Source organism: Microtus ochrogaster, linkage group LG9, assembly GCF_000317375.1.
Source record: "Microtus ochrogaster isolate Prairie Vole_2 linkage group LG9, MicOch1.0, whole genome shotgun sequence".
Taxonomy (NCBI): Eukaryota; Metazoa; Chordata; class Mammalia; order Rodentia; family Cricetidae; genus Microtus; species Microtus ochrogaster.
The window spans coordinates 34119931-34132291 of NC_022034.1; the positions used below are offsets into that span (position 1 = coordinate 34119931).

General features: G+C 39.4%; 1 protein-coding gene across 1 annotated transcript in view; it reads right to left on the reverse strand.

The window, feature by feature from the left end:
• Positions 1–12361, reverse strand: part of Tbc1d32 (TBC1 domain family member 32) — a 192225-nt gene that overhangs the window by 115861 nt on the left and 64003 nt on the right. The window contains exons 16-19 of the mRNA XM_026787416.1: positions 11383–11584; positions 10426–10508; positions 5861–5999; positions 673–760 (exon numbers count right to left, since the gene is read on the reverse strand). Coding sequence (XP_026643217.1) covers positions 673–760; positions 5861–5999; positions 10426–10508; positions 11383–11584 — 512 coding nt within the window. The remainder of the gene's footprint in view (positions 1–672; positions 761–5860; positions 6000–10425; positions 10509–11382; positions 11585–12361) is intronic.

The window sequence follows — 12361 nt, forward strand, 5'->3', positions numbered from 1 at the left end:
TTGGTTTAAGTAGTGAAGCAATAGTGATCATTAAAACTGATATAATTCATGATCTCCAACTAGAAATTCCTCTTCTGTATCACAAATTATGTGTTGCTCAGTGTCAGTAACCTAAACATGGGGCATATTACAATCATGGTGGCTTACTTCCCTAACAATCCAACTGATATTGGAAAAGACATATGGACGGCAAACTTCAAAGAGCATGTGAAGGCTACAGAGTGGGTGAAATGCTTTCTAGAAGGAGGAGGAATGACAGAAACAAGAAAAGGTACAGATACAGGAGTACTAGTACTAGTGTGCATTTGGATGCATATGCAAATCCACTAAACCAAACACTGAGCCATTCTGTCAGGGATAATTAACTATACCAAGACAGATGACATTCATTAGGCTTATAAGGTGAAGAGGGATCTTCACTATTGAACAAGCTTTAGCACAGATAATTAGGCACCACTGTTCTAAAAACAAAAAAGTAGAGAAGAGTCTCCACATTCCATAAGAAAAATATTCAGCACTGTAATTTCATGGAAGGCAGACACAATCCTGTAAACTTTCTTTTTCATGGTCAAACACTGGAAAGAAGAATTTTAGAGATATTCTGGAATTTTATCATGCTATTGTCCATTTGTTAACATTGATCAAATTTTATCTATGAGGAACAAAACTTGCCTGAATTTTGCAGAGCTACTGCCCCTGCTGCTGTGGATGCCACCTGGACAACCAAAACTTCATAGCCGAACTTCTTCTGCCTGTTTATCTAGCATAAAGAAGGCAATGAGAAGCAAGGAACAGGTCATGTTATTATATGCAATACAAACTTACATGTACAGCTAATTACTGCTCTTTAATTTGAAGATTAAAAATTTCTTTCAGGTGCTAAAAGCAGAAAAACAAACAAGAAAACCCTCACAGTGAATTAGTACTAATATGATATTTTTAATCATTTTATTTCTGATCTGAGTTGATGCCTAGCTCATCCCTTAGTAAGGTGCTGAAGAGAAGAGTCCACGGTTACGAGCACATACTGCTCTTGCAGAGGACCAAGTTCAGTTCCCAGAATTCAGTTCAGTTCCCAGCATCCATATCTCGAGACTCACAACCACCTATAACTAACTCTAGCTCCAGATGACCCAACACCTTGGCCTCTGTGGACAGCTGAACTCACACACACAAACACACGTGCAAAAACTTTAAAATGTATTTTTAAAGAGACACTTATTATTCCTGACCTACATTCCCTCATAAATAAAGGGACTTATTTCTCATAAAAAGGGACTTAGATCAAGTAGAAAGAGGACAGCCTCCAGTTCTAAATTCTATCATGCAATTATTACTAAATTCTATAATCCTATTATTACTAAGTTATATCATTCTATTATTACTAAATTATATCATCCTATTACTACTTTTTAGGTCACTTCTTCATTTATAAACTTTGACTGCCAGATCTTTCTTCTCCTTCTTTTTTTTTTTGGTTTTTTGTGACAGGGTTTCTCTGTATAACAGCCCTAGCTGTCCTGGAACTAGCTCTGTGAACCAGGATGGCCTTGGACTCACAAGATCTGCCTGCCTCTGGAGTGCTGGGATTAAAGGTGAGCACCACCACTGCCCAGATACTGTCAGATTCTTAAATGGGTTAGTTGAAGAGAGGAAGGAGGGATCATATGAAAAATGTGGGTTTAAGATCATGATAGGGAAAACCACAGAGACCACTGACCCCAGTTGGTGGGAGCTCAAGGCCTCTGAACTGACAGCTGGGGAACCTGCATGAGACCAAACTAAGCCCTCTGAATGTGGGTGACAGTTATGTAGCTTGATCTGTTTGGGGATTCCCTGGCAGTGGGACCAGGACTTATCCTGGGTGCAATGACTGGCTTTATGAAACCCACTTCCTATGGTGAGATACCTTGCTCAGTCTTGATCCAGGAGGGTGGGGCAACTTGGTATACCAGACTCTTTTACTCCCCAAGAAAGAACTTACAACCCCTGAGGAGTGGATTGGGAATGGGATGGGGGGAGGTGAGATGCAGTAGAAAGGGGAAGGTGGAGGAACTGAATCTGGTATGTAAAATAAAAAGACATTCTAGATAAATTAAAAAAAAGACTCAACAAAATAATACTTTCTCCCTTAAATAGCTATTTCTAGAGGATATAATTTTTGTTCCTAAGGAAGACTTGCCCAATCCTAAACATCAGTACATCTGTTTCTGTGTAAAAGTCCTTCAGTATTTGCCGCTGTACAAGATAAACCTACTTGGGGTGAGTACAGAAGTGAGTCTACCTGGTCACATTCGTCAGAATAAGGAGGGCCAGTGGCACTGTGTCACGCCCATCAGAATTTGCTAAGCTAGAAGATGTCCAACTTCTGAACAGAGTTAACCATTCAGAATTGCTACCCTAAAACATTTCATTAAAAGCATCTGATTTACATTCAAACTCTTTAAACATGAGTTTTGAGGGAAAAGAAAAAGTAGCTAAAAAGGAGTTAAACGACCATGCTGAAAAGTAGGTCTATTTCATCAATTTTCTATTTTCCATTCATTATATCTTTATAAGTTACCCTTGCTTTTCAATCCTGTTAAGCCATATTTCCCATTTTCCTTGAACTACAATCCACTGTTCTGCAGTGAGTGACACGGAAGTCCAGGAAGATAAACACCTATCCTCCATTCCCTATATTCCTGCCGAAGAGCATCTTTCTCCTAAGTCCCTCCCACTAGTCTTGAAAATTGGAAAATTGGTAGCCACATGGTTTGTCCAATCCCCACTTATTCTAAAAAGGCGGAAAAAAAGGTATCATAAATTGGTCACCTTATTAAACAAGGTGCGTCTTCATGCACATAGCCAAAAACTAGGAACGAAATCTGAGTTTTATCACTATACCTAGCCAGCTAATAGCTCCATAAAACATATTTCATAACTAACCTGGACTCCCACCCTCTCTTACACAAAATTAAGAAAATAGCTTAGCCTTCAGGCTTCTTTGAAAACTGAGGATGTAAATGATGAAAATATCTGGCATTGCAGTACACAGTAAAGCATGATGAATATGCTAATGGAGAAGTAGTGTTGTAAATTCGGTGTCAAAGGAACAGTCACTTTTCTTGGCAAGCGAATGGAAAAACTAATGTGTTTTGAAATTTACAAATATAAAAATGGCATCTAATTCTAGATATATCATGTAAAGACATGCCTGCCTGATCTGAAGCACCTGACTGAAAAAGAAAATGTGTTTGAGTTGCTTGCAAGTCTTTGTAAAGAGAAACAGTATAAACAAAGCCTGAACAGTTAATTAGTATACAGGGACAGGTCTAAGCTCAGCTATGGAGGGCTCAAAATAAGCTGGGACATTTGTAATAATATAAAAGGGGGGTGAGAAAAGGTATTACATAGAATAAAATCCTAAACATGAGGTTGGGAAATGTCTACAGGGTGAAATGGAACCAGCAACCTGGAATGACCCTAGAATAAAATAAATAAAACAGAATAGGAACATCATACAGAGGGCTGAGGTAAGTGTGAAGAACAGGGTAACTACATTTTCTGTACTCACGGTCCACCTTCAATAAAACAAGATAAAAACATATCAGCACATACACACCTAACCTTGACAAACCCATGAAAATACAGAGATATATTTTACTCAAGCAAAGAACATTAGGGGCCTACCTAAGAAATTATTTATTCTTTATGAACAGAGATAAGAAAAGAGGGTCTTTTTTTTTTTTTTTAAACAGGGGTTTTTTTTGGTTTTGGAGCCTTTCCTGGATCTAGCTCTTGTAGACCAGGCTGGTCTCGAACTCACAGAGATCCGCCTGCCTCTGCCTCCCGAGTGCTGGGATTAAAGGCATGTGTCACCACTGTATGACCCTATTTTCTTATAGTTTTAAGCAAATGTAGGGAATTAGAATTTAAGAGAGTAAAAGTTAAGTACTTGTCATCAGGAAACACAAAAACATCAAACACAATCGCTGCCGGAGATTTCAAAACAAAACACTGTGAAAGAACTGATACAGGACTGGGGACCTGGCTCTGTCTGTAAAATGCTTGCTGCGTAAGCATGAGGTCAATTGGCCTCCATCCGTCCGCATTCGAGGATGGAGGGAGGCAGAAGGAGGCTGGGCTCAGCAGCACACACCCACAATTTCAACACTGCGGAAGAAAAGACAAGATTGCCAACAATCCTCAGGGCTGGCCGGCCATCTAGCCTAGTCCCAAATTGGTGAGTTCCTAGTTGAAAGACCATGTCTCCAAAAATAAGATGGAGCTCTTTGCTATCTTGCAAGGTGGTGGGTGAAAACACTGAGGAGTCCAATAGAAAGGAGAAGATACCTGCAGCCAAAAGGGCTGAGGCATTCCCAAAAGGGTAACCCGAAAATTAAAAAGTAAAAGGGAAGCCCCATTGCAGCTGAGAGCCGGACCTGTTAGAAGAACTGGAAACATTCCCAATCTGTCGTGGATCCCAGCAGTGTCCTGCACAGGGTAAGTACTCAGCTGCTAAATCCAAGGTTGAAAGAAAACAAAATTTAAAGGCATGGGAGGATCTTGCCACTGTCACAAAGCCAGCTGGAGGTGACAAGAATGGAAGTTTGGCAACACACCTAGGTGTTCTCTTGCCAAAGTACCACCAGGGAAAGGGCAAATCCAGGGGAAGAAAGTCTTCCACCAACATGTAAGAAGCTGCACACCACACCATGCCCAGTCCTGACCATCCTCAATGGGCAGTTACAGAGCAAGAGAGTCGTCCTGGAACAGCTTGGGCACTCAGTGGTTTGCTGCCTGTGACTGGAACTACTTCCCTTAATCTCCTCTGCACAGAACACATTAGAAACCAGCCAGGGCCCACCTCCATAAAAGCTGCTATCAGGGATGTGAATGTCCCTAAACACCTCACTGATGCCGACTTCAAGAAAAATAAACTAGGCAAGTGCAATGCCAGGGAGGCCGATCTTTGACAGGGAATGGGAGAAATACAAGATTACTGCACAGGACAAGGTTGATCAGAAAGCTATGACTTGACAGTCTGCAAAAAGTCAAGCTATTCCTCAGCTCCAGGGAAGTGTGCAGTCCTTTGGGGCTCTAACAAATGGAATTCATCCTCACAAACTGGTGGTCTAAGCTTCTTGCCAAAAACCTAGTTAAGCATCTGATACGTATACTAAGAAAAGAAAGTGGAAAGCAATTTAGGAAGGCAGTTAACATCAGTCTCCACATCCACCTAAGTGCGTACGCACACACACAGTACACTCTCATACACATTGCACACATGTGCGTGCATGCCTTGCTCCTGGTCAAAAGGCTAAGGAGCTACATAGAAAAACAACCTCGGCAGAACATGTAAGATCCAAAAAAAATCCCAGAAACTTAAGGATCTTTATTATGGGAGAAAAAACAATGTTGATTTTGAGTCAATTACTTTAGGCTATATGATGAAATACATTATCTTGTAAGTTTTACTTAACAGTATAATATAATCTCTCTAAAGGGAAGTTTGTGTCTTTTAAAACACCCAAGGCCTAAACCTTCACTGATACATACATTTAGCCTTAACAGGATTTTTTTCCCCAGAAGTTCTTCCCAGTTTTGGTACATATGGATGTACTATATCATGCTTATAAAACATCTGGAAAAGTAACTGAAAATTTCAATTCCATCTGCTGCTTGCAATTTCAAAATCCAGCCACAGACAGCAATATCAACTACGTAAAGCTTTTCTTTAAAAAAACTCAAGTGGTACAGTGCCAACAGCATTCGAACTGAAGCTTAATAACCTCATCCCACACAGAGAGTAGAATGATGCTCTCGACAGCTTTCATAACAACAATTCCTTTTGCCGAGAGCAGATGGTTACTCATACCTGCAGTTTTTTCGCGTACTGGTTGAACATAAACGTCACACATTCATTGATGGCACCTGTTCTCTGAAGAAGAAGCAATCCTTTGGGAGTGGCAGCAAAGTTCAGTAAATTATCTAGCAAATTGTCTTCCCAAGCCACACTGGAACAGGGAAAGGGACATTTAATACCCACAAAACTGAAACTATGTAAGAGCAGCATGGACAGGAATTAAACTGACAGAGAATACACACATCCCAGGTTGTTCAGTAGATATTATGAGCCCAGATGGAAATCGCTTGCACTCTGACAGCTTCCCAGCACTGATGATCGCAGTGCATTTCGGGTGCAGCACTGAGACTAAGCCTCAACTTTATCCACGCTGGAGTTTCCCACGGTAATTCCACTGCACTTGCATTCCTTAAACCTCAACTCTCCATTATTGTTGTGCCTTCTGTTTACTAAAACATTTTTCTTATGTTCTAGAGCATAATATGCTTGTTTTCTCTTTTATTTTCATAAATTTCTATTTTATTTGGAAGTGAATAGTAACATTTTTTCCTCAAAACACATTTTTTGTTATAATAGAGAGAACACTTTATTGTTTTCATTTATTGACAAAGTCGAACACGAGACTGCATGCTACACAGCAGAGCTGCCCTTATAAAAAGTCCCTCTTGTCTCTGTGTGATGCTAAATGACAGAGACATATACGTGAGTGGACCCAATGAACAAGGCATTTATGTCTACAGACCTTCAGACTATTTCCCTTGCAATTAAAAATAGAACTATGAGCAGCCAAATTTTTGCAGCTCTTAACTATGTTCATTTTGTACCAGTCAAAATACATTTTTAAGACTGATAACTTTCTGCACAGATTTTAAAAAAATAACAGAAACTATTGTGGAATATTACTTTAAGTATGTAAAGATGTGTTTCATTTGTCTATGTTGCAGAATATTACTTTCTCTATGTAAAGATGTGTTACATTCGTTTATGCTGCATTTATTTAATTATGTAAAGGTGTGTTGCTGTTTCATCTTGCCTGCCTAAGGTACCTGATTGGACTAATAAAAGGTTAAACAGTCAATAGCTAGGCAACAGAGGGACAGGTGGGGCAGTCAAGTAGAAAGAATAAATAGGAGAAGGGCAAAGAGAAAGTAGGGAGAAGAGAATGAGAGAGAAAGAAAGGGAGATAGATGCTCATGGCAAGTCAGCTAGGTAGCTGCCAGTCAGACAAAACAGACTGTATGACAGTTCAGAATAGGCCATACAGAAGGAAAGAAAGGCAAAACATAGATGAAGAAAAAAGAGCTAATTTAAGCTATTAGAGCTAGTGGGACAAGCATAAGATAAGGCTGAGCAGTCATGACTAATATCAAGTCCCTATGTTATGATTTAGGAGCTGGTTGGTGGTCAAAAAAAGCCTACAAAAGAAACCATAAGAAAAGAATTTGAAAAAATTCTATATTCCATAAATATATTTTATTGCTCAATTAAATACTGAGAATTTCCTAAAATTGAGAAAAATATACAATCTGTGTATGAATTAAAATATCATCCAGAGTACTTAAGTAAGTTAACATAAATCACAGAGATTAAGCAAACAGTTAAATTACAAGCAAGAGCTACCATCACCTATTAAACATGGGCGGCCATATTGTAGATAACAAGACCTGTCAAGAGCCATACAGTCCAGAAAATCCTGTAATGGCAGCTTCAAAAACTGATGAGAAATGTTTGCCTGCATCAATATTTCTACATAATTAAACTACTTAGGAATAAGAACATATGCTTAAAGTAGTAGAGACTGTGTGGTGACAGTGTGGTTTGAAAGAACAAACATTTCCAGACATAATAGATTAGCTTGGCATGGCAGCATACACCTATAATCCCAGCACTTGACAGAGGAAGAGGTAGAGGCTGGAAGAGTCTGAGGCCAGCCTTGGTAACATAACAAGTTATAGATCAGCCAGGGCTGCACAATTATCACCTGTCTTTAAAAAAAAAAAAAGACAGGAAGGGAGGGAGGAATAGAGTAGAGTAAGAAAGAGAAATACAGGAGAAGTGGAGGAAGAGAGGGACGGAGGGAGGGAGGGAGGGAAGGAGGGAGGGAGGGAGGAAGGGAGGGAGGGAAGACAATTTAGACATAAAAGGGAGAAATAGTTCACCACCCTCAGAGCTTAACAAACAATCAAAGCAAAACTATATTTGGAAACTAAAAGGTATAAAGGTAAAAAATATGCTTATGTGGAGAAAAGTTACAAGCTGTGGAATAAAATAATTACAAAAATGGTCAACAAGTGTAAAGCTTATCAGTGTAAAGAAGTGAATAAGGTATTAAAAGAATTCTAAATATCTACAACATTGAGAATTGTGGCATGTGTAGAAGACCATTGACTGATGAAGATACATCAAACCCATATTGCACTTCAAAACACAACACAAACACCTAATGACTCTATACTTTCTTTCTAAAGGCTACAGTTAGAGTTAGGAGGTGGCTCCATGGTGCAGTGGACAGTGCACTGCACCCCTCCCCTGGACTCCATATTCTGACCTTCTACTTTAGAAGTGTTTGGCTTTACCAGAGGCTAAGCAGGATCTGGAAATCCCAGACAAATAAACAGCCCAGCCCCAGTTAAAACTTGTTAAAGCCTACCCAACAACCCCAGATTGTATGCCCTTCCCTAGGCTCCACACCAGGACCCACAGACCCAGTATCTTTACCGGAAGCCAGAGTGGTCCCCAGGGACTCCAGTGAAGATACCACCCACCACCTGCCAACATTCCTTAAAGAAGCCAAAATTATACAATGGAAAAAAGAAAGCATCTATAACAAATAGTGCTGCGCCCAACTGGATTTCAGCATGCAGAACACAGATAGACCTATATCTATCACACTCACAAGACTCAAGTCCAAGGAAATCAAAGACCTCAACATAAATCCAGATACCTGAACCTGACAGAAGAGAAAGTGGGAAAGAGCCTTGAATGCATTGACACTGGAGCCAAGTTCCTGATCAGGACACAAATAGCACAGACACTAAGATTAACAATTTATAAACGGGACCTCATGAAAATTTTCTCTAAGGCAAAGGACACTGTCAATAAAACAAAACAGCAATCTACAGAATGGGAAAAGATCTTCACCAACCCCAAATCTGACAGAGGGCTGATTTCCAAAATATATAAAGAACTCAAGACACTAGACATCAACAAACCAAATACTACAATTTAAAAATGGGGTACATACAGATCTAAACAGAGAATTCTCAACAGAAGAATCTCAAATGGCTGAGAAACACTTAAGGAGATGTTCAACATCCTCAGCCATCAGGGAAATGCAAATCAAAACTACTCTGAGATTCCATTAACACCTGGCTAAGATCAGAATAGCTAAGATGTCCTTGAACTCACTCTGTAGACCAGGCTGGCCTCAAACTTCGGAGACCCGCCTGCCTCTGCCTAGTAAGTGCTGGAATTAAAGGTGTACGCAACCATTGCCCAACTAAGCATCAACTTTTCAAATATCCTGAACTCTAAAACAGTATGAACCAATTCCCCTAAATTCTCTCCTTGCTCATATGTCGATACATGAATCTAGCCTACTGATTCTCTCTAGATAGTCCTAAGTAACACAAACATGTGTGTGTGTAAACAGATATATATGTATATATATATGTATATATATAAACAGATATAAACAGATATACATATATCACAAGCATAATATTTGGGGTTCGGAAACCTCTTTTTCTGTGGCACTGTTTTTATGTAGAGTACATACACATGTAACACTGCCTCTCTACACCTACATATAAAACAAAGACAAATCACAAAGGTAGGGCACTCTTGCACAAGCAGGGCTCTTATCCAGGACACTCCCTCAACAGAAACAGCTATCTGTAGCAAACATCTATTCTGTTCTGCTTTATATGAGATGATATTTGAGGACGGTGAGGTGTGCCTTTGAGGAAAGCTATGGCTACAGCCTGTGACTATACAAAGCTTGTCTAATTTTCCCACAATTTCTCAATGGAAAAATGGGGGGAAAAACAGCAGTTGATAGTGTTGGATAACCATATTAGAAAAAATATACAGGAAACTTCTAGAGAATGAACTATCTTGAATCTTGACACTTTTCTTAAATTTTAAAAAATTAACTGATTTTGTAAGTTAAGTTCTAACGTACAAAAGAAAAAGAATCCAAAGTCAACACTTAGCAAAGAGCATCCCTGAAGGCTGTCCCTACTATGTTTTCATACTGTGCCAATACTCAAACATAGAACTAAAATAAGAACCTGGAACATGTAGGTCATGAAACCTTGGTTTAATAAAGTGTCTTCCCTGCTAACCTGCTAGCACACAGATTAATATTTATAAAAGAGCATAGAGATATACACTGAAATATTAATTTACATAATTTTCAAATGCCAAACCATAATTAAACTGCACTTCTACCATAAGCTCTATGCATATAGTTTAACTTCCTGGAAAATATTTTGCCATAGTTTTCCAATGAATTTCAATTATTTCTATATTATTTCAGCAAGCACAATAGAGAAATGTTGAACAATTACACTTACATGTTGGGAGATTCCTGGCTCACTGAGGAAACTGAGTCTGAGCCCTCTACTGGAGTGGGGATCCTTTCTGATAGCAAGCTTGTCTAAAAGAAAGGAAAAAAACAAAAACAAAAACAAAAAATAAAAAATACATTAGTTTGTTTCTCTGCTGTTCTAACTGATAGCACTTCTGCTTTTTTAAACTCAGTGCATTTTAACACAGTTGCTTTCAAAATTAAATTATCTGTTTCAATAAAACTAAAAGGTTAAGCAATCCCCTGGTCTATGCATGGCCCCTGCTCTACTGTTCTTGATGTCATAACCTCCACAGAAGACAGTGAGTCTAGACACAAAGAATTCAGCTAAAGCTCCTGCTACCACAATGAAAAACATTATGGTAATTATATAAACCTTTAGGGCCTACCTCTACTAAAAGAGGAGGGTCTCAGGTCATCCTGTGCCAAGTTAAGAAGCATGGAGAGCTAATACTATAACCCACAAAAATGTGAAAGAAATGATATCTAGCCTGGCATGGTGGCACATGCCTTTAATACCAGCACTCAGGTGGTAGGGGCAGGCAGATCTCTTGTGAGTTCCACACCAGCCAGAGCTAAATAGTGAGGCCCTGTTTCAAAGAAGGAAGAAAGGATGGAAGGGAGGGAGGGAGAGAGGCAGGGAGAGAAGGAAAGGAAAAAGAAAAAAAAAAAAGAAGAAGAAGTATGTCCCATTAAAATATCCTACCTACACCAGGCAGTGGTGGCACACTCCTTTACTCCCTGTACTCAGAAGGCAAAGGAAGGCAAATCTGAGTTTGAGGCCAGCCTGGTCTACTGAGAGAGTTCCAGGAAAGCCAGGGCTACACAGAGAGTCCCTGTCTTGGGAGAAAAAAAAAAATCTGTCCACAGTAGTATTTACAGTGATGTTTGTAACTGAAATAAAGACCTGTGGGGTGGTGGGGGGGGGGATTAAAATACATACCTTCTTCCATGCCTTTGCTATAGATTCATGTAAGCCATAAGGAAGCAGCACCTGCAAGCCTTCACATGTGGCATATATTTGACGACACACAGAAATAAAAGCTCCTTTAACTACAGGCAACATTTCTGATCCAGAGAAAATAGAAATATCTTCATCAAGAAGTTTCTTTGAAAACTTGGCTATTATATGAGCACCTGTAGGACTAAGAAGAGATCACACATGTGATTCCAAGGCCAGGCAGCAAAACAGCCCATTTCCACAGAGCTCATTTGCTAGCTCTCTTTAGATAGCTCATAGCGTTCACAAACAAGTCAGTATGCCTCATCCATCAACACGAGCATGAACGTCCCAGTGGAACATGGGAAAAGGCAGTTAGATAGGGGGAAACAGCCACATCTACAGACACTTAAGAGACACAGATGCCATGTGGTCAGGGTCACACATGAGTGCTCTTGACTTTCCAATGAGTGAGTCTTATTGTTTGAGCTGTTGCTACCTTCCCCATCACAGTAACAACACAGCCACCCTATCTAGAATTTGGAGATTGTTTTCCTGGCAATAATAATAGCACAGACAGAAATGCTTCCAATGTAAAACCTACTGTTGCAGGTATTTTAATGTCCTCAAATAGTTTTTCCCACAGTCTTTTGAAGTAGAAGTTTACAGTAACAGAGATTACATGTACAGATTATAGAAATAACTTGCACAATACCACACAGCTAATATTTGAGAAAGAAGGTAACCTAGTATGTCTAACTGCAGAGAAAAGCAGTGTTACTACTTTTTCTAGATGTTTAGCACAATGAATTCAAAACAGAGGCAATAAGCATTAGACTCAGAGAACACTAAAACCTCCATTTACCTTTCTCCAACAGCATTACAAACATTTCACCATCCTTGCCTTGCATCTGGATCCCAGTACACATCTCTAAATAACAAGATTCCTATTTTAAATGTAATATACCCACATAATAATTTT